The sequence below is a fragment of the Leptodactylus fuscus genome, chromosome 10 (genome assembly GCF_031893055.1).
Source record: "Leptodactylus fuscus isolate aLepFus1 chromosome 10, aLepFus1.hap2, whole genome shotgun sequence".
In the NCBI taxonomy this organism is placed as follows: Eukaryota; Metazoa; Chordata; class Amphibia; order Anura; family Leptodactylidae; genus Leptodactylus; species Leptodactylus fuscus.
Genome location: NC_134274.1, coordinates 8,180,025 through 8,206,739, shown reverse-complemented (window position 1 = coordinate 8,206,739; position 26,715 = coordinate 8,180,025). Strand labels below are relative to the sequence as shown.

Genomic DNA, 26,715 nt, shown 5'->3' with positions numbered 1-26,715 from the left:
GGCTACTGCCTGTCCTGGACACACAAGGCCGGAGCACAAGCCACTGAGTTTATTGGACACTGTGGCTAAATGGAAGGTTAAAGGGTCTTGAGGGCCACTGCGCCGCTTCACCCATGTGGTGGTCACAGTCACTGCAAGGAGCGAACAGTACTTGTAGAAGCAGCCGCAAGAAGCTCACACAGGTCACATTAACATTACTCAGGGAACTGCAGGTTACAAAAGGTCTCCAGAGTGGTTCAAGGTACACAGCCCTGGATTCTTGGGCTGTGGTGGCAGTTGTTGCTCCACTGATTTCAGCGCCCCGCCATTTTTGAGCAACAAGTGCTTGTAGTTTTGATGCCTGATGAGCTCTGTAATATAAGGAGGGCAGTGTCAGGGACGGCGTGACTCAGAGGCAGCCAATGACAGGGCTCAGAGTGACGCCATTTGTCTGCCTGAACTCCAATCAGGCCAATGAAAAATGGCATCACATGACCTGAGAAGTGAAACCAGAATTCAGGGAGCCCCGGGGGGGGGGGGGGGGGGGGGGGTGATGGATGTCAGACCCCCCCTACTGATCTCCAGCTGATGGTTTATCCCGGTGATAGGTCATCTATTAATAAGTCCTGGACAATCCCTTTAAGGATTTACATCACGACCTAGATGATGATCCGCCATCTTCTTGGAGACCCTGACAGTCAGGCAGTCACACTTTACATACCACCTTCCCCCTTGCACTTTTGTTAGTATCTCAGTTTGAATCAGACAGCCACGTCTCCTTTAACCATTCCCTACCCAGAGTTCTAGCACCTCGTCAGAACTGTCACCTGTGTCATCTAAACCAATCCAGCAGCAATAGAGTTAACCGTCACCGCCCTTGACGTCAGCCCCCAGCGATTGGCTGTGACCGGTCAGGTGGGTAGACGTTCGGAGTTCCCGCCCCCTGACGTCACGCCGCAATGTCTGGCGCAGTCCTGCCAGTAGTCTGGTCGTTAGGGAGTGCCCGCCTTCCGACATCACGCCGCAGGTTCGGGCGCATGCGCACTGTCAAGTAAACAGAGTCCGGGGAGAAGACGTTCTGCAGCTCGGTAACTCGTTGTCGGTGTCTGTCCGCGAAGACACCGAGTGTCCGGAGCGGAAAAAAGACGAGCGATAACCGACTGCCAGGCCGCAGTTTTCTGACACAACGCGAAGCCCCGCGGGGTGGTTTTTGTTGTTTTCCCGTCTCTGAGGCGACTGGTTCCATCCGGTTCCTGCGCCTGCGCACTGAGCTCCGGGCAGGAAGCTGACAAGATGGTGCAGAAAGACGGGCAGGCGGCGGCAGCAGTCATCTCCGAACCGGACAAAGAGGCCAATCCCAACCCCCTGGTGCCTGAGCTGGCGCCCCCCGTGTCTACCGGAGAGGACACCGACACAGAGACCGAGACCTCGGCGTGCCGGAGGTTCCTGTGCGGAGTGGTGGAGGGTATGTATGTGGCAGCCATTACCGCCCCCAATAGGAGAGAAAGGAGGGGGAGCTGCCTCAGAGCAGGCCGGGAAGTGTCTGTAATAATGAGCGGGGGCTCCCTGTAGTACTACAAGTCCCAGCAAATCTGTAGGCTCAGCCCACTGTAATGGGGGGGGGGGGGGGCAGGAACAGGCCAAGATTGAGGCTCTGCGGGGGCATCTGTCTGCAAGTAGCCACTGGGCTACTAATCTGCTGTAATATATTACCCCCCCCCCCCATCAGTAGGGGCGAATGATAAATATACAGGGGATCCCTGGTGGTTACAGAACTACAACCCCCAGCATGTCCTGACCGTTACCTAGGGATGTCCCATCACAGAACTACAACCCCCAGCATGTCCTGACTGTTACCTAGGGACGCCCCCCCCCTCCCATCACAGAACTACAACCCCCAGCATGTCCTGACCGTTACCTAGGGACACCCCCCCCCCTCCCATCACAGAACTACAACCCCCAGCATGTCCTGACCGTTACCTAGGGATGTCCCCCCCCCCCCCTCCCATCACAGAACTACAACCCCCAGCATGCCCTGACCGTTACCTAGGGATGTCCCCCCCCCCCCCCTCCCATCACAGAACTACAACCCCCAGCATGCCCTGACCGTTACCTAGGGACACCCCCCCCCTCCCATCACAGAACTACAACCCCCAGCATGTCCTGACCGTTACCTAGGGATGTCCCCCCTCCCCCATCACAGAACTACAACCCCCAGCATGTCCTGACTGTTACCTAGGGATGTCCCCCTCCCCCATCACAGAACTACAACCCCCAGCATGTCCTGACCGTTACCTATGGATGTCCCATCACAGAACTACAACCCCCAGCATGTCCTGACCGTTACCTAGGGACGCCCCCCCCCCCCTCCCATCACAGAACTACAACCCCCAGCATGCCCTGACTGTTACCTAGGGATGTCCCCCCCCCCCCCTCCCATCACAGAACTACAACCCCCAGCATGTCCTGACCGTTACCTAGGGATGTCCCCCCCCCCCCCCATCACAGAACTACAACCCCCAGCATGTCCTGACTGTTACCTAGGGACGCCCCCCCCCTCCCATCACAGAACTACAACCCCCAGCATGTCCTGACTGTTACCTAGGGATGTCCCCCCCCCCCCCCCTCCCATCACAGAACTACAACCCCCACCATGTCCTGACCATTACCTAGGGATGTCCCCCCTCCCCCATCACAGAACTACAACCCCCAGCATGTCCTGACCGTTACCTAGGGATGTCCCCCCTCCCCCATCACAGAACTACAACCCCCACCATGTCCTGACTGTTACCTAGGGACACCCCCCCCCTCCCATCACAGAACTACAACCCCCAGCATGTCCTGACCGTTACCTAGGGATGTCCCCCTCCCCCATCACAGAACTACAACCCCCACCATGTCCTGACTGTTACCTAGGGATGTCCCATCACAGAACTACAACCCCCAGCATGTCCTGACCGTTACCTAGGGATGTCCCCCTCCCCCATCACAGAACTACAACCCCCAGCATGTCCTGACTGTTACCTAGGGACACCCCCCCCTCCCATCACAGAACTACAACCCCCAGCATGTCCTGACCGTTACCTAGGGATGTTCCCATCACAGAACTACAACTCCCAGCATGTCCTGACCGTTACCTAGGGATGTTCCCATCACAGAACTACAACTCCCAGCATGCCATGATAGTTACTTAGGGATTTCCCCCCCTCCCATCACAGAACTACAACCCCACATTTGCTGACAGCTGCAGTTACTTATGAAGCCCCCACCCCATCACAGAACTACAACTCCCAGCATGCCCTGACAGTTATCTAGGAATGTCCCCCTCCCATCACAGAACTACAACTCCCAGCATGCCATGATAGTTACTTAGGGATTTCCCCCCCTCCCATCACAGAACTACAACCCCACATTTGCTGACAGCTGCAGTTACTTATGAAGCCCCCACCCCATCACAGAACTACAACTCCCAGCATGCCCTGACAGTTATCTAGGAATGTCCCCCTCCCATCACAGAACTACAACTCCCAGCATGTCCTGACAGTTATCTAGGGATGTCCCCCTCCCATCACAGAACTACAACCCCCAGCATGCCCTGACAGTTATCTAGGGATGTCCCCCTATGGCTCTCCAGTTGTGGCAGAAGGACAACTCCCATCATTCCCTGACATGTGATCGCTGGTCAGTAGTTCTGGCTCAGAGATCTCATGTTCTTAGTGCAGTGATCTGTGTGCATTGCTATGAGGGTTGTCCGTGCAGGATCACGTGCAGGTGCGAGGCCTTTGTATTAGTCAGTAGCCTTTGTCTCTCCAGCTGCTGTGAAACAACAACTCCCAGCATGCCCTGACCGCCACTGAAACCGGAGCTGCCGGGAGATGACTGCTTAGAGGGTGTTGGCTGAGCAGTCTTGTGCAGTTGTCTGCGACCATTGTCTGTCTAGGTATTAAGTTACATGCTGAGACTTGTAGTGCACACATAGGCAGATTACATAGGCCTGAGGTCTGGGACGTGGATTTCTGTAGCCCCAGCAGAAGATGTCGGCATAACAATAACTTTATTTATATAGCGCAAACATATTCTGCAGCGCTTTACAAGTTGGAGGGGTCATGAGCAGTAATGGACGTTACAGTGTGATAAAGGAGTGGGGGCCCTGCTCACAAGAGCTTACAATCTATGAGATACTCTATACAGTGGAGCTGCAGGGGGGGCAGGGACTTCTAACCTCATACATCACTCTGGTACTTGTAGTCCTTGGTCTTGTAACCACTTTCAGATCAGGAAGTCTTGGCAATGTACAGTCTGGATTTTCTAGATTGTTATTGGCCTGAGTGAATAGGAATGTAATGCACAGAAATTACTCATGTGATTATAGCGCCCCCTCCTGGATCTCCTGATGTCCGGGTAATGTTACATACTCTATGGTATCTCTTCTCTAGTCCACCTGAATTTGCAGGATCCATCAGCAGTCTCCTGTCTGCACAGACCTGACTCTTACCCTGTTATCTGCCATGTTTGATTTTTTTTTTTCCATCTAGTTCTTTTGTTTTCCTCCCGGATCGGCTGCGGCAGACGCTCATGGCCGTCGCTCCTCCCCCTCCCCCTTGTGTTGATTGACAGTTGTGTGTTACAAAAGCTTGCCACATGTGCCAGATATACAATGATGATATTATTCCTCTGCCCCATTACCCACTGTGTACCCGCCCCCTCTGATCTGAGCGGGGTCTGCTGATGATTCACAGCCATCATACTGCCAATCTGCTAGACATGCCCAAAATTGGCATGAGCGCGGTGTGTGTGTACCGGGGTTTATGTTGTCGTACAGGGGAGCGTGGAAACTGGGTTTGGTCACTTGACATTTTCTGTAAATGCACCTCCAATCCTAGTCAGCTCTTCTCCCGTGCAGCCAGGCAGGACCTGATTTTTCCAGCTTTACCGGCCCCTGGGGCAAGAATCGGGTCATATAAGGATCCTGCACTCATTGCTTATAGCCCATAGATCCTGCTACATCCAGGACACTCAAAGGGATACCCACAACCCCTCATTAAAGGGGTGTTCTAGGATGGGCAGCTAGAAACAATCAGGAATCGGGCTGTGTCTTGGACTCCCTGTAGTCACTGACCACTAAGCTAGATCGTGGCCAAGGGTCAACATCGGAGGAAAATAACTGGCAGGTGGCCATGTCCTGTAGCCCCTGACTTCCACGTCAATTTTGCACCCTTGGTTGCACAGTTGCTTTAGCCCAGGGGCCCCACATTATGTAAATGCTGTGGAATAGAGTGCAGTGTTTTACAAGCACTGCATAGTGGATGGGATTTGCAGAGGAACACACGCCATGGACACACTGCAGTTTCCAAAACCATTGCGGTTTTGGAAATATCAGCATGCCACTTATACCTATAGGGAAATAGCTGGCGTTTCCATACGATGGAAGCAGAAAGTCTGCAGAGCAAACCTTTGTGAAAAAGTGCTGCGGGAAAAAACATGGGCCTTAGCCTCAAAGCCATACATGTTAGATGGGGGGGGGGGGCTAACTCTCCTCTTCACCTGTCAGCAGTCTCAAGGGTTGTAGTGCCTGTCAGAGAGCTCTGGCCTTTTCTATATTCACCTTGGTATCGGCGGTGCAGGATGTTGCAGCCTAGATACAGATGCGATATTCTGCAGGACATAACAAAAGTCTTTGATATTTACATCCTGGGGCAGAACCTGAGGGGGGGGTTTGATGTTTTATCTTCCACATTTGGTTGTGTGCATGGGACCTTATGTTTGGAAAATCTCTCTCCTTTTTTTGCAGATTTTTACGTTTTCCGTTCCCAGCCATGATTTCCCTGTGCTGTGCCTATGTATGTTGCATTACATGATGGTGCACGGTGACTATACCTGATACAGCTTTGGATCCTTGCTCTTATCCCTCCAGGCTTTGAGTAAAGGGTACACTAGGTGCAGATTAGTATAGGAAAGGCCCCCAGGTTAACTGTCCGAGGCGAGCGCTTGTGTCAGGCAGGAGAATATATAATCCCCCAGGAATGGCAAACTCAGCAGCTGATCCTGCGAGTCGCTGTCAAGTCCGTCCAATACATATAATTGGTCTTCAGCGCCGGGGCCGCTGGCAGGGATCCACAGTCATGTCTCCTCTTCCCTGGCAAGGATTGACACTAATAGATTTCAGGGACGCATTACCGGAGGAGAGAAGATGTCAGCGAGCGGCGGCTGCCACTGAACGGGCGCAGACATACTGTATATATGGTGAAAGCCTCTATTGTGTGGGAACAGTAGGCTATAGGAATGTCCCAGGTGTTGTCACCGTACAGACAGGATAGGCAATAAGCGGCCTGACTGATATGACCTCGCAGCCATCAGTGGTAGGTTTGTAGTTCTGGCTCCTGATAAAGCGGAGTGTCACCGCTGTAATGTCTTCACTATGGGAATGATCGAATACAGTAGAATGGACTAGACTTGGCTCTTTGGTGCCCGTCCGCTGCCAGTCTTGGGATCTTCTGTTTTGCGGGTGACTGGATTGGTTTGCGTTGCTGCCAGCTGTAAGGCGTTTCGCCGCCTCCAGGGCATTCCTGCAGCAGATTAACATTCCTGGCGCTGACTACATTGTTTTATGCAGGGGCTGAGAAGTGAGGAGGATACGGGTATAATATATAGAGCGTAGTATGTGTTAGGGGATGTCAGAACATGATGGCCTCTTTGTATTGAGTCTGGTTATCAGCCATTCTCACTAGGCCGGGTTCAGAGACTGCTGCTGAATGTTACAAGGTTTATGGGCACCTTAAAGGGGTTTTCTGGGCGTCATATATAGTTACACGTTCCATAGGATAAGTCGTGAGATCAGTGAATGCCCCTCACATATCGACCTCATACAGGTTCAGGGGTCTTTCTTATGCTGGTATGGATTATCTATATGTAATGGCCATTATTATATGGCATCGACTGTGTGTTTTATGTGGAGTTTTTGCCTTATCTTTCATGTAATTTTTCTTCCACCTTCACATTATAGGGAGTAGAGTGTCTGCAATGGATAGATAGATAGATAGATAGATAGATATGGGATAGATAGGAGATAGATAGATAGATATGGGATAGATAGATAGGAGATAGATAGATAGATAGATAGGAGATAGATAGATAGATAGATAGATAGATAGATAGATAGATAGATAGATAGATAGATATGGGATAGATAGGAGATAGATAGATAGATATGGGATAGATATGGGATAGATAGATAGATAGATAGATATGGGATAGATAGATAGATAGATAGATAGATAGATAGATAGATAGATAGATAGATAGATATGGGATAGATAGATAGATAGATAGATATGGGATAGATAGATAGATATGGGATAGATAGGAGATAGATAGATAGATAGATATATACAGTGCCTACAAGTAGTATTCAACCCCCTGCAGATTTAGCAGGTTTACACACTCTGAAGTAACTTGGCATTGTGACATTTGGACTGTAGATCAGCCTGGAAGTGTGAAATGCTCTGCAGCAAAAAAGAATGTTATTTCTTTAATTTTTTTTTAAATTGTGAAATGTTTATTCCGAGGGTCATTTATTATTCAACCCCTCAAACCACCAGAATTCTGTTTGGTTCCCCTAAAGTATTAAGAAGTAGTTCAGGCACAAAGAACAATGAGCTTCACATGTTTGGATTAATTCTCTCTTTTTCCAGCCTTTTCTGACTATTTAAGACCCTCCCCAAACTTGTGAACAGCACTCATACATGGTCAACATTGGAAAGACAAAGGAGCATTCCAAGGCCATCAGAGACAAGATGGTGGAGGGTCACAAGGCTGGCAAGGGGTACAAAACCCTTTCCAAGGAGTTGGGCCTACCTGTCTCCACTGTTGGGAGCATCATCCGGAAGTGGCAGGCTTATGGAACTACTGTTAGCCTTCCATGGCCTAGACAGCCTTTGAAAGTTTCCTCCCGTGCCGAGGCCTGGCTTGTCCGAAGAGTCAAGGCTAACCCAAGGACAACAAGGAAGGAGCTCCGGGAAGATCTCATGGCAGTGGGGACATTGGTTTCAGTCAATACCATAAGTAACGTACTCCACCGCAATGGTCTCCGTTCCAGACGAGCCAGTAAGGTACCTTTACTTTCAAAGCGTCATGTCAAGGCTCGTCTACAGTTTGCTCATGATCACTTGGAGGACTCTGAGACAGACTAGTTCAAGGTTCTCTGGTCTGATGAGACCAAGATCGAGATCTTTGGTGCCAACCACACACGTGACATTTGGAGACTGGATGGCACTGCATACGACCCCAAGAATACCATCCCTATAGTCAAGCATGGTGGTGGCAGCATCATGCTGTGGGGCTGCTTCTCAGCCAAGGGGCCTGGCCATCTGGTCCGCATCCATGGGAAGATGGATAGCACGGCCTACCTGGAGATTTTGGCCAAGAACCTCCGCTCCTCCATCAAGGATCTTAAGATGGGTCGTCATTTCATCTTCCAACAAGACAACGACCCAAAGCACACAGCCAAGAAAACCAAGGCCTGGTTCAAGAGGGAAAAATCAAGGTGTTGCAGTGGCCTAGTCAGTCTCCTGACCTTAACCCAATTGAAAACTTGTGGAAGGAGCTCAAGATTAAAGTCCACATGAGACACCCAAAGAACCTAGATAACTTGGAGAAGATCTGCATGGAGGAGTGGGCCAAGATAACTCCAGAGACCTGTGCCGGCCTGATCAGCTCTTATAAAAGACGATTATTAGCTGGAATTGCAAACAAGGGTTATTCCACAAAATATTACACCGAGGGGTTGAATAATCATTGACCCACACTTTTATGTTTAACATTTATTAAAATTTAACTGAGCAACATAACATTTTGGTTTGTAAGATTTATGCATCTGTTACTAAATCCTGCTCTTGTTTGAAGTTTGAAGGCTCTAACTTATTTGCATCTTATCAAACCTGCTAAATCGGCAGGGGGTTGAATACTACTTGTAGGCACTGTATATATGGGATAGATAGATATGGGATAGATAGATAGATAGATACCCTGTTTCCCCGAAAATAAGACATGTTCTTATAATTAATTATCTAACGAAATATATGACCTTTCTTATTTTCGGGGAATGTTTTATGCAGCGGCTAGAGCGGGGAACAATCGGCAAACAAAGCGGGGAACAATTAGCGGAGTGCCGGCATGACTGCCGGTTGTATGTGATCCAGAAGGTGAAGTGGGGGGGGGTCTTATTTTCGGGGAAACAGGGTAGATAGGAAGGAGATAGATAGATAGATAGATAGATAGATAGATAGATATGGGATAGATAGATAGATAGATAGATAGATGTGGGATAGATAGGAGATAGATAGATAGATAGATAGATAGATAGATAGATAGATAGATAGATAGATAGATAGATAGATAGATAGATAGATAGATAGATAGATTAGGAGATAGATAGATGTGATAGATAGATAGATAGATAGATAGATAGATAGATAGATAGATAGATAGATTAGGAGATAGATAGATGTGATAGATGTGAGATAGATAGATAGATAGATAGATAGATAGATAGATAGATAGATAGATAGGAGATAGATAGATAGATAGATAGATAGGAGATAGATAGATAGATAGATAGATAGACTAGATAGACTAGATAGATAGATATACTAGATGGATAGATGGGATAGATAGGAGATAGATGGATAGATAGATAGATAGATAGATAGATAGATAGATAGATAGATAGATAGATAGATAGATAGATATGCAACTTTTTTCTTTTATGCGTCTTCTGAAGTGATAGTCTTGGGTCTCATCTACTGACTTAGCAGACTGACCCTGTGTGGACAATCCTATCTGGTCTTTGTATGTTCCAGGATTTCTATTAATCTAGTTTTATTTATAATCCCTGCAGGTTTTTATGGCCGACCATGGACTATGGAGCAGAGGAAAGAGTTGTTCAGGAGGTAGGTCATGTCACGAGAGTTGTCTAGTATTCACCAGACCAGAAATCTTTTCTCAGGGTGCAACACGGTGGCTCAGTGGTTAGCACTGTAACCTTGCAGCGCTGGAGTCCTGGGTTCGAATCCTGCCAGGAACAACATCTGCAAGGAGTTTGTATGTTCTCCCCGTGTTTTTGAGGATTTCCTCCCATTCTACAGAGACCTACTGATAGGATCTACCCCATTCTCCTTTAAGTATTGACCTCAAACGATCCATCCAAACCTGGCCTAGGGCCACTCAGCTTGGTAGTCATGGCCGTGCTTTCTTCCACAGACTGCAGAAGTGGGGTCTTAACACCTACCTGTATGCTCCAAAAGACGATTACAAGCACAGGATGTTCTGGAGAGAGATGTACTCGGTGGAAGAAGCCGGTAAGTCCTCACCTCTTACACACAACCATCTGTCAGCGCGCTCCGAGCTCCCCGCGGGTCGTGTAGTATTTCCAGCAGGTGACATTATACTATGTCCGTGTGATGTCCTGCTGGCTGTTATTACTGCAGCGTCTCCTTCCTCCAGTCCAAGGATTCCCATTCCCTAGTTTGTGTTCTCTTTACATGTCAGAAGTTTTGATCTAGGAGAGTCCAAAGACTGATATCTCCAGCGATTGCCAAACTGGAGGGACGTACTGAGCTCTATGCTCAGCTGTGCTCGACTAGTCCTCAGACTTGGGCTTGGCGCTTCTGACTTTATATGGATCCGCCATTGTTCTGGTCTTTCCAAGGATCCGTCATGTAGAGTTGAGCACGGGTGAAGGGGCGCCAACACTCAGTGGGGTCCGAGCACCCGAACCACCACTAGTCAAAAGTTTCAGAACTTTTATTCATAACTTCGTTACCTTTAAATATGGTTGCAAACTATATTTTTATATATATACAAACCAAGAAGAACCGCAAGACGTCTGTTTTCATCCAGTTCTGCCGTCTCGTTCCTGTTCTTCAGAGAAATACTGCCTGCGGCCATGACATGGCTAAACCTGTTATTCTGCTTAACACATATGCCGTTAAATCATCACGTTCTCCTTTACAGCTTATATATGAGACGTTAATAGGTTGCATCAGTCACCTTGTCTATTGTCAGTCAGAGCTGTGCTCATAATTCTGCAAGTTGCCAGTGGACCAGTAAACAATCTTGTTATACCACTAACCGCTTAGTTGAGCTCCTATTAGGGGGGGTGAGTTAGTTTTCCCTCCATTTTCCCTAATATGAACCAGGGATAGAGGGATAGATCTCCTACATAGCAGCTGACTTGTGGTCTGTTTTCCTTGCCCTTCTTAACCATCTTGTATCTCCTACAGATCAGCTCATGACGTTGATCTCTGCTGCTCAGGAATTCGGGATTGAGTTTATCTACGCCATATCTCCGGGACTTGATATCACTTTTTCTAACCAGAAGGAAGTGTCCACATTGAAGCGCAAATTAGACCAGGTAATTTAATAGACAAGAGCATCTATTCTATAGGTCATCAGTAGTGTAGAGTGCTTAAAGGGGTTGTCCCATCACAAGGATCCTATCTATACTGCTTGTTAATGTGGATGTAAGACTTTTCCTAAATACACTGCTTCAGCAAAACTTATCTGGTCAAAAGTCAAGTGATGTATCTGCTGCTCTGAGGGAGGAGGGGCTAAGTGCATGGGAGCGAGCCTTGAGGGGGGGGTAGTTTATACTTTGGGGGAAGGGGCCGTCAATACAGACCCGGCATCTGCTGTAATAGAGAGGCGGATGCCAGGGAGTGTTAGACGCCGGCACAGGTGCCTGCGACATCGCTACGCTCCTGCCCTGCATGAAGCCAGCAGGAGCGATGCTGCTATTCCGCTCCTCCAACCCCCCCTCCGGAATAGCAACATCGCTCCTGCTGCTGCTGGCTTCATGCAAGGCAGGAGCGTAGCGATGTTGCAGGCACCTGTACCGGCGTCTAACACTCCCCAGCATCCGCCTCTCTATTACAGCGGATGCCGGGTCTGTATTGCATTGTTAAAGCTGTACATCCGATGCCTAGCTACATTGGGAGCGCACACGCAGGGCCAGCGGCATAGAAGCGACGTCTTCTCGCCGCTGTCTTTGCATATGTAACCCCGCCCACCAATGACGCAACAAAGCAGGAAGATAGAACATTTTACAGCTGCGAAGACTGGTGAGTATGCGACGTGGGAATACCCCTTTAACCCTTTCCTGTTCGGACTCTGGCATGCATTCCCATGGGAGCAGAGGTATTAGCGAATAATATTCACTCATCACTAGTCATCAGTATATAAAAAAAAATGCTCCTGGGGCCTTTAAAGGGATTTTTCATACTGAGGGCTATCTATAGATCCTCAGCATGTGCTCCCAGACCCCACCTAGATCACATACTGAGGAATCCATTTGGGGCCGGAAACCCCTTTAAGCTGTGCAGAGTATATCACTCTCTCCATTTCTCTAATTTCCAGGTCACTCAGTTTGGCTGCAAGTCCTTTGCCCTTCTCTTCGATGACATTGATCACAATATGTGCCCGGCAGATAAGGAGGTGTTCAGCTCTTTCGCCCACGCCCAAGTCTCGATAACTAATGAGATTTATCAATATTTAGGCGAACCAGAAAACTTCTTATTTTGTCCTACAGGTAAGTAATACTGTCTACGGATCAGTAAAGCCTCCTCCTTATGTGATGTGACATTAACAACCCAGAAATTGTCCTTACAGAATACTGTGGAACGTTCTGCTACCCAAATGTTGCCCAGTCACCATATCTGAGAACCGTTGGCGAAAAACTGCTTCCGGGCATAGAAGTTCTGTGGACGGGTAATTACTCTCAATATTCTTGCATTGTGGTAGGGTTACCTGTTCCTGCAACTTGTTCCTGCCACATCTTGATGGACAGTTACGCGAGGGTGATCTCTTCTGTTGCCTTTACTAGTGAGAGGGTACTTAAAGGGATTTTCTGGGACTTTCCTATGTGATCGATGGGGGTCTGACACCTAGGACCCTCACCAGTTGGCTGTTTGTAGAGACCGCTTTCTCACAGCTTCTTCCTAGTTCCTAGCAGCAGGTCAGTCCCTTTCAAGCAAATGGGGCTGAGCTTCAATACCAAACACAGCCCATACCGTATGGACCGTGCTGAATGTGGTGTTCAGTGAAGAGACCATGGTCACAAACGCTGCAACCTGATAGGCAGGGGTCCTAGATCCAGGACTACTGCCATCAATATAGGAGTCTAGGAACATCCCTTTAAGTACCCAGCTGCACTCCTGATGCAACGGCTGGGATTAACAATCACTGCTGCAATCATGCCTGATTTTGGCAATGTACATAGAGGGACAGGGGATCCCCTGGTAGCCATGATTGTGGAGACATTCTAGGACTAGATATAGGTTTCGCCTGTCTCTTGCGTATGTCTATAGCTGAGGTTACTACAACCTCTTATCACGGGTGAAATATTTTAGCATTTCATTTGCTCACTTTGTTTCTTTCAGGCCCTAAGGTGGTCTCTAAAGACATTCCCGTGGAATCCATCGAAGAGGTTTCCAAAATTCTCAAGAGGTCGCCAGTGATCTGGGACAACATCCACGCCAATGACTACGATCAGAAGAGACTGTTCCTTGGACCCTACAAAGGTCGCTCGACCGAGCTCATCCCACGACTTAAAGGAGTCTTAACCAATCCAAACTGTGAATTTGAGTCCAATTACGTCGCGATCCACACGTTAGCGACCTGGTATAAGTCTAACATGAATGGCGTGAGGAAAGATGTTGTCATGAGTAAGTGTAGAGCTATAGTGCAAAACTCAGGCCGGGTCTCATCCCCTGTATGTTTTGAGATCCGGCTGCTCTACCATGAACGTGATGCAGCGTAATGGGCGGGGTCTTGCGTGTCACATGACTTAAGGATGGGTCTCCACTGGAAAGCGGTGAAACTCTTCATTTCTTGGTTTCTTTTGCAGCGGACAGTGAGGACAGCACAGTATCGATCCAGATTAAACTAGAGAACGAAGGCAGCGATGAAGACTTGGAAACCGATGTGCTGTATAGTCCGCAGGTGGCGCTTAAATTGGCGCTGACGGACTGGCTGCAAGAATTTGGCGTCCCTCTACAGTACAGCAGTAAGTTCATACATTGAATACTGTAATGTAGGGTTTGAGAACATGAGCTGACTTTGTATATATCTTGTATATAGAGTGGTAGTTAGTCGTCTATCGTAGGCCTGACCTGTATCGTTGATCCGTGGCATAGGGGATACGTGTCTGATCGCTAGAGGTCTGAACACTGGGCCCCCAGTGCTCACAAGAACAAAATAGCTCAAGTCCCTTTTGTGTTCCTCCTCGGCAGGAACTTGCCAGACCTTCACATTCATGGTGGAGTCCGCCATTGTCTAGCAGTTCATGCCTAAATGTGCTTTATTTTCTTCTCCACCAGATCGTCAAGTCGCCCACAGCGGCGCAAAAACCTCAGTCATTGGAATGGCCACTTTAATTTCTACCCCCTCCCTCAATGCAGCGACGACCGTCACCACCGTTTACCAGCAGCCCATCATGAGCCAAGGGACCGCACTAAGCGCCGACCCACCGATGCTGCCCAAAGAGGAGGAGAAAAAGCAACTGGACGAAGAACCCATGGAGATGGTAGTGGAGAAGATAGAAGACGTCAATAAGAACCAGATCTTAACGGACATTGTCGAGGCTAAGATGTCCGAGGAGCTGAAGCCGATGGACACGGATAAGGAGAGCGTCAGCGAGGGCAAGTCCTCTGAGTCCTGTATGCAGGAAGATGTATGTAGTGACATCGCTCCTATGCAGACTGATGAGCAGGTCAATAAGGAGCACTTTATACCGGGGCCTAATGAGAAGCCCTTGTATACGGCCGAGGCCGTCACCCTGGATGACTTACAGTTACTTGCTGACTTATTTTACTTGCCTTACGAGCACGGACCAAAAGGGGCGCAGATGTTAAAGGAGTTTCAGTGGCTGCGTGCGAACAGCAGCGTGGTCAGCGTCAACTGTGTCGGGAAAGACACAGACAAGGTGAGTGCAATTTTATTTTATTTTTTACCTTATACTTGTGTGTTTGCATATCCTTTGACCTAAGATGCTGTTAGGCCTTGGTCGGACGGCCCTGGGATCCTTTTAGGGCAGACTGCAAACGTTCCTCCAGTCACATCACTGGGGAGGGGGATTCATAAAGACCAGCATATTGTACATTGTATTTGATCTTTGCACACTTAGAGGGCGAGTCTGATTTAGGACAAGGCTCAGGTCTAATCATAAACCAGGCACATCCTATTACAGATGAGGGGTCCCAGTTACAGGATCGAGGATAACTTTGTGGCATAGCTCTTTCATACATAGTCATGTCCACATTCATCTCGTCACCGTGTTTTATTTGCTTTTGTCATCTTCCCTCCGCAGATAGGCGAATGGCGAAGCAGAGCAACAAAATTCGAAGAGATGTGCAGCGTGGTGATGACCATGTTCACCCGCCTCTCCAACTGTCCGAACAGGACCATCCTGTACGACCTGTACCCCTACGTCTGGGATATTAAGAGTATCATTTCAATGGTGAAGTCATTTGTTCAGTGGCTAGGTACGTGATGCAGGATTCCCTCCGCCGTTGTCACTCTCAGACCCGCTGTTGCTCGCTCCGGGGTGAACAAAACTTGGATAAGCGCTAATAATGAGCAAAGACCAATCCACGTATCCATTCCAGAGCGTTTTATTCTCCCCGTGGGCTTATGCGTTCTTGAAATGTGTCATCTTTTGATCTTTGTGTCTGCGGAACGGCCTGAAAACACTTGGGCTCTGTTCTGTAGCAGTAGCGTTTTTACCGTACCACGGACCCAGCAGTCCGCTGCTTGCTGTGTGGCCATAACGTCATTGCTATTTTTAACAGAAATATTCGAGAACTACATTTGACACCCTGGAAAAGAAAAAAAGGTGACCTCCCCCATCCCCCCCCCCCCCCTCAGCGCACGCGAGCTTTGCGCAAGGCTATGCTGGTGCTACAGGGCATTTGTATCCTATAAGGGGGTGGGCTTGAATTAGCTTTGAATATGGGCTTACCCGATGTCGTGCACCTATGGAGATAGGTGCACCAGTTTGGGTTTGCAGGCAAAAATTTTTTTTCCCCTTTTTTGCTAATTTTTATAAATTCGTTGCGTGCACCAGCATGGCCTAGACTACTTGCGTAGCCTCATTTTATTTTCAGGTTTCAGAGTCGCTTAGAGGAGCAGTGTGGAAATTTTGCTTTTCTATGACACAGCAGGCAGCGATGCTGGGGTACCCCGATGAGCGCCCTGAACACGGGGGCGATGCCTAAATTTAAAGTTTTGCAAATCTAAATGGTAGAAACCAAAATATAGAATAGATGGGACATTTGCGTCTGAAGGAGCTACTGCTTACTTCTATACGGCCCATTGATGCAAAGAGGGAGAGGGTCTGCAGCAGATTTGTCACGGGCACAAAATTATACACGATTGGCGAGAAATCCGGCGCTTCCATGGCGTCTCAGAGCCGCGGTTGTTTTCAGGCCTCACGCAGACGGTGTGTGTCCTATTCTCTCGCTTACTAACGATTGTATTGTGTCTTCCTCATTGTGCACAGATGGGAGAGACCTGAGCACAAGTGTCTACTGCTATTGGATGGAGAAAGAAAGATGCGTACAGCGCTCTGCGGCCATGTTATACCTCTGTAGACAGGCAGTGTAGGCAAGCCGGGGCTTTATGGACAAACTGAAGTCACATGTCTTCAGCCATTTACACCCATGTTACTGCTTCCACCTGAGACTTCGCGTAAAGCTCCAACTTGGGGCCATTTTTTATTATTTCAGGAAATATCTTTGTATTACTGGATTCGGGAGCCTTTTAAAGGAACACTAAACATAGGAAATGTGCCAGAAAATAAGATTCCCAGAACGCCTACGTTAAATGTAGAAAATGCACAAAAATGTATATGTGCACTTCCTATGTTGTACCTATTAAATCTGAGAAATATATAAAGATACCTTCTCTTTCTCAAATGCTCAGCCATGTTCCCAACCCCCCTTTGCCATGTCTGCAGGAGCCTCTTCCCCCTCTGTGGTATGATTGCAGTAGGGGCATCTCTCCTTTGCCTTGTACGTGGTTGGAGCCCCACCTTTATCCTCTGCCCTGTCTGCAGAAGGAGCCTCCCCCCCCCCCCCCATTAGTAATAGAAGACAAAGGCTTTTAGACCCTGTCCCTTGTCTAAGCTCCACCACCTTGGCTATCTGCTTGTTGAAAAAAGTAGTGATTAGAAACTAAAATGCAACCCCTCCTTTCCTTTTTATCCTTTACCGCTCCTATCCTAAAAACTATATTAAGAAATCGTGGTTGTGTCCTAGAGGCTCAGCTTATATCATTATCCTCCTCCTTATTGACCTGTATCTCAGTGTAAGACATCCAGCTGCAGCAGGAGCCTCCCCCTACCCTGTATCCTAGAGGCTCAGCTATGTTACTGTTCTCCCCATTACAGTCCTATGTCTGGCTGTAAGACAACTAGCAGGAGCCTCTTCCTACTTTGTGTCCTAGAGGCTCAGCTATGTTATTTCCTCCCCCTTACGGTCCTGTGTCTCAACGTAAGACAACTGGCTGCAGCAGGAGCCTCCCCCCCCCCCCATGTGTCCTAGAGGTTCAGCTAAGTTATTTCCTCCCCCTTACTGTCCTGTGTCTCAATGTAAGACAACTGGCTGCAGCAGGAGCCTCCCCCCCCCATGTGTCCTAGAGGCTCAGCTAAGTTTCATTCTTCCCTGTTATTGTCCTTTGTCTCTATGTAAGACAGCTAGCTGCAGCAGGAGCCCCCCCCCCCCCCCTTTGCATTTTCTTAGCCGATAAGCACCATATTAACCCGTCATTAATTACCATACCGTTTGATTCATGCAGAAAATTGTGCAGGTGACCAAAAAGTAGTGGTCAGTATCACCCCCTGCTGACAAATTCTAGGTTTAATGTTCCTTTATCAGTTCAGGGCTTGGGGAACATTTTGCATTTACTTCATGTAAGACCTTCACCATGTGCTGCGTCAGCAGAATACAGGTCCTTGTATACTGGTGCCTGCTGACAGGCAGATTTATGGAGTTCCCAGCATTCACATCTGATAATGAATCAATGGGAGTGTGACCTCTGGGTGGGTGTGTTACTGCTCAACGGTGCTCCAACCTCCCACCGTGCAGTTTTATGGGCATCGGTGGTTGGGGACAGTGGAAGATGCAGCAGTAAACTAGCGGGATCATTGGAGGTCCCAAGGGGCAGCTTGTGTCTTGCAACATCTATTACACTGTAAAGGCCTAGAGCAAGCACCCAGACAATATAAATGTATGATGTGATCTAAATTTGGGGTACTGTCTGACTAATATAGACCTCACCCACTAGATTTCAGCTGGTAAGTGGTACCCGATGCAGAACCCCAAACCCCCCCCCCCCCCCCCCTGTATTGCTGGGGCTGATTTTGTCATTGCTTGGCACAGCTTAAGACACTGGACTGTAATAGTCCTTGTCGTTTCAACAGACTTTGCCAAAATGTTTCCCTGCTCTCTCTCCCTCTGCTAAACTGACTTTCACTCTGAAAATCCCTGCTAGAGACAGAGTGCAGGTGTCACGAGTCTTAACAATAGAAGTCTATGAAGCAGGGAGAGCAGGACGTGCAGGAGACAGGCTTAGTCTAATACTAAGCTTTCTATCACAACCAAAGCACTCCATTCACATCAGTACAGGTCAGTACTTCTCTATATATGCCCTGCATGGTTCTTGAGCTGTTTGAGTAAGAAACTGTTTCAGAGCAGATTCTTCTCTACTCACTGTGTGCAGTATATGGCAGCTCAGAGAAACCTATGCAGAAACCTTTGTTACCCCTCCTGCAGACCCCTAGCCACTTATCCTGTGAAGTCAAATTAAACAGTGGGTTCCCTTATACAAACGTCATCTATTATTACCTGTGGTGGTTCCATTAAGGCACTTTCATAGTTACTTACATGGTATATGGCCATATTCATTTCCACCCAATGAGTGGAGTGCTGGTGGACGCACATGCTCAGTTACTCACCCTGCAACACAGTCCCGTTCATCTTTGTCTCTGCCAATAGCTTTGCAGGAAAGGAACACAGTAAGAAAGGGCTATATGGTCAGCTGCCGGAGGGAGAAGGAGACTGATTCTGTCCCAACCTTACCCCCATAAACATGTTCCCGTACCTATCCCAGCATAAGGTGGCAGCAGAGTAAATGGCTGATGTATGTGACTTCAGGACGATAGCGTGTAGGGCTGTAATAATGCTGGCTGTCTCTAGCCGTCAGCGCGCCGGGCCTATATACAATGGGGAACGGAGGGTGGAGGGGTCACTGCACAGACTTATTACAGCCTCCAAGATTAGTCAAGTTAGAGAGCCCTTTCCACGTCTTAAGTATTTTGCTGGAAATGTAGACTCTCTCGAAACAAAACAAAAAACCCTAAAAACCCCTTCATGTAACGTTCTCCGCTTGGATCTGATTTCAACAGGGTGTCGTAGTCAATCTTCAGCACAGTTCTTAAGTGGAGACCAAGAGCCCTGGGCCTTTAGAGGAGGTCTAGCAGGAGAGTTCCAGGTATCAATATGACTTCCAAACTCAATGACTTTATTTTTGTTCACACGTTATTTTCGGCAAACCGTTTCTGTGCCTGTGAGATGACGAAAGGCTTGGTCTGCTGAAGGCTTAGACTGTAACAAACCTAATATACATTCTCCATTTTGTTACTATTTTTTTTCCTCTTTTAACCATCCTGTTTTTCAGGTGGAGGAGACGTTGCGGTCCCATAGCGCCGGCAGCGAGTAGCGTAGCGCGTTGCATTTCACACTGTTCCTTTGCAGGTTGCGTTGCGCTCGCCCCTTTCGCGCGCAAGCTCGCGTAGGCTTGGCTCTCACGAACTGAAATTCCATGAACAAAGGTTTAAGGCCGTGTCCGTATCGGAATGGTTTATTGGGGATGGCGGCACGCCAACTTGCTCATGGACTTTCACGCGGCGCTGATCTTTTTCCCTCTCACAGGTGTCCTGGCGCGCGTTGCGTGTGGTGGCGTAGCACTGTGCAGGACGGCGCGCCTCCTCTTGTCACAGTCAACCCTCTTCAGACCAATCCTTGTGCCAGTCGCATTCTGGCGCTTTGCCTTGACCTGTAAAGGTTCAGCAGGTAGCTAAAAACGTTACCCTACGGGGGCGCTAATATGTGAATTGACCTCAGTGTTTGGGTTTTTTTTTTGTTTTTTTTATTTAATTTATTTTTTTTTATAATTTTGGTTTTCTGAGACATTCCTGCAGTGGCATGTTCATTATTTATTTTCATTTTTATTTTTTATTTTTTTTTTATATACAATGCCCAAAGGGTTTTTTTTTAATTTTTTTTTTTATTATTTAATATACAATGCCCAGTTTAAGGGGTTTTTTTGTATTTTTTTTTTTTTTTTTTTTTTTATTATTCTTCACTTTCTGCTTTAGTCCATGACTTCCCGGTCTGATTTTGTCTTTTGTCTTCTTATTTTTCGCAGCGTTTGCTTCCAATTGAGGGAGCTAATGACCTCTTTTTTCAGCCTCCTCCCCTGACACCGACTTCTAAAGTCTACACCATAAGACCTTATTATCCGAAAGATGAGGTGAGTCTGTGAAGGAGGTCGTGTCCCCCGGGGGGCTAGACTTTTTTAGGAACATTGCATTATTTTAATCTACGATAAAATACTATATTTTTCGGATTATAAGACACTTTATTTCTTGCTAATAAGTGGCTGCATCTTATAGTCCGAAATCAGGGGGGTCCAGCAGTACCAGACCGACCGACTGTTTCCATAGTGGTCGGGAAAAGCGCTCTGCAGCCACACGATTCGCTCCCTCCCCTGACTTTTAGGCTAGGACCCCACGGGCCGGGAACGCTGCGCTTAGGCGCTGCATTAACAACCTTGGCGGTTCTTCCCCGCAGCACTTTGAACAGAAAGTTCACTGAATTTTCATCCGTGGACTTTGATACCAAAGCCGCCGGCGTTTCCGTAGCTATAATTGACCTGCTGCGATTTTCAAAACCGCGACGGTTTTGGAAAACCGCAGCGTGTCCGTGCTGCGATTTTTCTTGCAAAGTGGGCATGGGATTTGCATGAATCCCGTCCACTTTGCAGGTACTGTAAATCTCCACGATTTTTCCTGCAGCATTTTCTCCTGCCTTGGGCCTCCGTTCACCTGATCACTGCGGGTCCCAGAGATAAGACGCCCCACTGGTGGGGACTGAAGAATGCGAATCCCTGCCATGTCTGACTCTCAATGCTGGAGGTGGACCCCGGGCGTCTGCAACCTATTGAGAGTCAGATGTGTAACCACAGGAGGTCCGCAGACAAAGCTGATGGGATTCTCTCACCCTCACCACCACCATTGTGTTTTGGTCCCTGGTATGACAACAACAAAAAAAAAAAATCTGTTACAAAATTAAAAAATCTCATTGCAAATGTAAAATGTAATTTAGTCTAAACTAAAAACCGCCATCACAATATATAAGATTTTTTCCTTGTTTTTATATATCCCTATATATTTAGGCCGGGCCTACACATAAACATACTACAGGTTATTAAAACTGTGTGCTTTAGTAGTGTAGGAATTTAGGAAAGGCTAGATATTGTCCCCATGAATATGGATTACGGTCTCATTCTTGTGTATGAGCCATTTATGACGGAGTCGGAGTGTGGGAGGTTTGGCTTGCCGGTGCAGATTACCGCGGAGATGCCATAATTTATTTTTCTGTATTTTCCAGGCCTCGGTTTACAAGATTTGCAGAGAAATGTACGATGACGCTATGGACGATCTGCCATTCGAGAGTCAGCCGGACTTGATAGGAGACAAGTGAGCATGGGGGGAATAAAATGTTAGGATTTAGGATTTGTAAGGCCCTTACAGCCTAACAGATGGGTAATTCAAAGGGTTGCTCTATTGATAGCCTATCCTTGGGATAGGTTATCAATATGTGACGGGTGGGTTCCGACATCCGGGACATTTGCTGATCAGCTACTGTATGAGGCTCACGAGCACTACTGCCTCTATCCTGTGCTGAGCTGCAATACCAAGCACAGCCACTACACAATACACAGTGCTGTGCTTGGTATTCACTAGAGAGGCTACAGCGCTCCTCTGAATGTTGCAGCCTCTTCCATCAGCTGCTCGGTGGGGGGTCCCGGGTCTTGGACACATGAGGATTTGGTATCCTAACAATACGTTTAGAGACACGTGGCCAGGTTTACCTGTGCAGATGTTTTATATGGAAGTGTATCTTTTCCTAATCCATCACTTATGTCCCGCAGGCTTGTTGGAGGACTTCTGTCTCACAGTCTCGACTACTGCTTTGTATTGGAAGACGAGGATGGCATATGCGGCTACGCTGTGGGCACGGTGGACGTGACACCTTATCTTACTAAATGCAAACATTCCTGGATCCCTTTCATGCAGGAGAAATACACCAAACCGAAAGCTGACAAAGAGCTGTCTGTAGCGGAGGTACGGGCACTGATATCCTTAGGTTAAAGGGGGTCCCTTCTTGTTAGGCAACTGCATTTCCGCAACATGGGAGTTGAGCCCTAAAGGGTTTTTATCAGGTTTCTCAATCGATTTGAAGATCATTGGGGTGTGATACTCAGGACCTTCACCGATCAGCTGTATGGAAAGACCGCGCTGTGGCCTGTTAACAGAAAACCGAACACAGTCCCATTCATTGTATTGCAGCAGGGTTTGGTAGGTCTTGAATGGGACTGAGCTACTGACCAGGCCGCACAGCCATAGACCCAGCGTTCTACCCCCTCTTACTCAGCAGCTCACAATATGGCCACCGATATTCATTACTTTATCTTTTTCCTTCCCTTTCAGAAAATAATGCTCAGTTTTCACGAGGAACAAGAAATCTTACCCGATACATTCCTGGCTAATTTTCCTTCTTTAATCAAAGTGGATATTCATAAGAAAGTCACAGATCCGAGCGTAGCCAAAGGCATGATGGCGTGCCTCCTGTCTTCTCTTAAAGCCAATGGTAAGCCTCGGGATGGTGACACAATGGGAATTAAAGGGGTTGTCCAGGGAGTTTAAATTTGACTTACCTGATCTGGGGAATCCTTTATTTTATAGTCGGCCCCCATAGTACAGGTAAGTCCATCATCATCATCTGCCAGATCAGATAACACTAAACTCCCTGGGAAACCCCTTTGAAGGGGTTATCTGGTTTCTTGTATTGATGGCCTAACCTTTAGGATAGATATCACTATTGATCTGCGGTTGTCACCTGTGTCTATATACGCTGCTCACCTGACATACAAAATGTAGCGGCAAGTGTAGATGGCCTGTCCTTTAGGATAGTTCATCAATTCTAGATCATGGGGATCTGACACCCAGGACCCACACCAATAAGCTATATTTTAAAAGCTCTTTGGCCTCTTAACAGCACCATATCAGTGATCTGCAGGGTCCTGGGTGTTGGATCCCTGCAGATCTAATATGAATGGCCTGTCCTAAGGCCCCTATCCACTCCTTGACCTAAATAGAATACTCCTTTAAAGGGATTCTATCATTAAAATGCAATTTTTTTCTGGGTACCACATCAGAATAGCCTTAAGAAAGGTTATTCTTCTCCTACCTATTGTTGTCTTTTCCACGCCGCCATTCGGTAGAAATCCTGTTTTTTGTTGGTATGCAAATGAACTCTCTCGCAGCACTGGGGGCAGGGCTCAGCACTCTAAACAGCACTGGAGGCGTCCTCAATGCTGCGAGAGAACTCTCCAGCGCCGCCTCCATCTTCTTCAGGAACGGCCTCTTCACGCGACTTCTTCCGGCACTGGCTTCAAACTTCTAGGCCTTGGGCAGCCAACTGTGCATGCCCGGGCCAAAAGAAAATGGCCGCTTACAATACCATTACAAATGGCCGGCGGGCATACGCAGTCGGCTTTGCCCGAGGCTTAGAAGTTTGACCGCCTGCATCGGAAGAAGTCGCGTGAAGAGGCCGTTCCTGAAGAAGATGGAGGCGGCACTGGAGAGTTCTCTCACACCATTGGGGACGCTCCCAGTGCTGCGAGAGAACTCATTTGCATATCGAAGAAAACCTAGATTTCTACTTAACGGCGGTGTTAGAAAATAGAAACAAATTCAAGTAAAACAATTCCTCTAATCACATTTCAGGTTCACGCGGCGCTTTCTGCGAGGTGAGACCCGACGACAAACGCATCCTGGATTTCTACAGCAAACTCGGCTGTTTTGAAATTGCCAAAATGGAAGGATTCCCTAAGGATATTGTAATTCTCGGAAGAAGCCTATGAAGACTTTCTCTCCCCTTTCCCCTCTGCAGAATAAGCTATGAAAACAGATTGCGACACAGGAATTCATACAAGATGGCGGCAGGTTGTCTGGACTCTTCCTATGCATAATACAACTCCACACGAGCGGACGGCTAAGAAGAAAAAAAAAAAAAAAAAAGTTTTTTCCGGCAAATGTCTATAATCCTCTGTTGGTTGTTTGCATGGGCTCTCACCCCTCGGAGCAGCGCGGGCTCCATGATTTTTGTTTTTACGTCGTTTTGATATTTCGTTGCCTTCTCTCGATTCGCCGTCATTTCAATCATGGACGGAGCATTTCGCAGGATTTCCGGTTTTCTTCCTCCCTCATTGGGGGAATCCATGTTGCCAATTTATTTTTTTTTGCTTTTCTGTAAGCCAGAGAAAAGGTGATGATCCACACATAGCACTTGGTATAGGGGCCACGGATAGGAGGTAGGACACGGGGGGCCCAGCTTGTACGATAGGCGCCCCAAGTATCGGGGGTGGGCCCTGGGACGAGTTAAGGAGGCTTGCAACACGACAAAGAGAAGCGAAGCCTTTCTGTAAATGTCATGTAGAGAACTCTGTACAGTCTGTGTTTACCACGTTATGTTTTTGTACATTATATTCTGTTTCTTTTTACAAGTCCTGATCCGGCATGGTTCACGTAATACGATGGTTAAAAAAAAAAATGCTAAAACTCCGCCTACTCGTTTTTCTGTTTGCAACACTCGTCCCGGAGACGATGGTCCTTGGCTTAACATTTAGGGATCTCAGAGCTCTCCATGACGACACAGCAAGTAGGGGTTAAATGGGAGGCATCACCGTGAATTGTAAAAGCTGCAGCAGGATCCTCTCCCCTATTGAGGATACGCACAAGTCATGTTAAAGGGTTATAGGTGTATGGTTTCCGCAGAGCTGATTTAGCATTGTATATCTAGTTTTTTGCTGCATAGCGCCACCCTAGACATCTGGCTATGTAATAGAACTGCACCTTAGCCTGCTCGCTGGAATGAGGTTGGCTGCGGGGCTTGCAATTCAGGGAAAAACTGGTGACCTGGTGCTAAATGCTAAAGCGATGGCACCTTCTAGCAATATATCCCATGGCCTATAAGATGGGGGAAGATCCCTTATGCTGCAGTTTTACCTCTACTGGTGCGTGACCTCATGACGTTTTGGTCTTACAGGAAGTTTTTAATGTTTCCGACCGTTGGCCACTAGAGGGAGCGATATACCCAAATGACTTCTGGTTGCTAAAGGACCTTTCATAACTTGATCAAAGGTCCTTAAGCAATCACATAATACAGCTCTACTGCTGAGTTTAGAATGCAGTGGTTTAAATTCAGTTGTGTCGTGGATCCAGTAGGAGGCGCTGCCTCGATTCGTACACCCCAAGCCCCTCAGCATTTTCAGGTGTTGCATTGTTGAAGTAGAGGTTAACTATACCTCCCTATAAGCAACTCTAACCCGCCTGGTATGAGGTTGGTGCCTCATACTAATAGTCGTAGTCCTGTCCCGGTTGGTCGGGGGTATCTCCTACTCCTCCTATGGGCTGTGTGAGTGGGAAATATTACGAATTATTTTAATATTTGTATTTAAGATGTCAAAAAAATGAATCGAAAATGCCCTAAAATGAATAGACAGAGGTTTACGTTAACTTAATTTTTTTCTTTTTGGTGACACCTTTCCGTGTTAAAAATACTGAATTTCCAGGTAAATAGAAGTCTTGTATCAAAATATCTGCTCTCTTGATCCTGGGAAAGCTGGGTGATAGCGGATATTGCTGCCTTTACTATTGGGTTACTTACCCGGGTGCTGTAGATGCAGCAGAGCTGCCCCGTTCTATACTGGTCCAGTGGCCATCATACTGGTGACTCTCTTGGTTATTGCCTAGGTTTCCCCGGTGCAGATATAACTTAGGAGTGGCCGTATACAATTGGGATGATGGTGGGGCTTAGATTTACTTGGGTCTGGTTTTTTTTCACTTTTTTTTTTTTTTTGCATAAAGGTCCAACCAATCAGCTGAATTTGTGTATTCATACACGGCGCCATCTATCCAAGTGTGGCAGTTCCTGGTACTGCAGCTCAGCCCATGTAATCGAGAATTACTCCTTCAATAATATGCACAGTGTACAGTAGAGCTACATACAGCCCTTGATGTTTGGCTGGGAAGCCATGGCATGTAACCTATGACCAGTCCTAGCCATGTGACCCATCGCTGTGGGGTGATCCAGAGCACAACTTTTTGTCCTTTTTCTTTGCATACAAGACAGGTGCTAAGTCACGGCTTCCTTTCTGTCCGGTTATGTTTGTGTCTTGCATGCAGATGGCCGGTGCAGCGCTTGGGACGTGGCCATCTGTGGACTCCGGGTATAAGGGCTATGACGACATGTGTGACCAGGCATGTACATCTTTACTGGGAATGCCGTGTCTATACTAACCTTTACTATAAAAAGCAAATGTTTTATGACAACTTCA

At 47.5% G+C, this 26,715-nt stretch overlaps 1 protein-coding gene across 1 annotated transcript; it reads left to right on the top strand.

Moving 5' to 3' along the window:
* Positions 1 to 1,011: 1,011 nt before the first annotated feature.
* OGA (O-GlcNAcase) lies at positions 1,012 to 26,715 on the top strand. Its single transcript, XM_075257618.1, has 16 exons — positions 1,012 to 1,444; positions 9,875 to 9,926; positions 10,237 to 10,334; positions 11,259 to 11,389; positions 12,391 to 12,562; positions 12,643 to 12,741; positions 13,413 to 13,697; positions 13,880 to 14,038; positions 14,352 to 14,956; positions 15,341 to 15,515; positions 19,436 to 19,521; positions 20,458 to 20,562; positions 21,702 to 21,790; positions 22,246 to 22,438; positions 22,805 to 22,964; positions 24,104 to 26,715. The coding sequence occupies exons 1-16, from the start codon at positions 1,273 to 1,275 to the stop codon at positions 24,238 to 24,240; spliced, it is 2,718 nt and encodes a 905-aa protein (XP_075113719.1). The 5' UTR covers positions 1,012 to 1,272; the 3' UTR covers positions 24,241 to 26,715.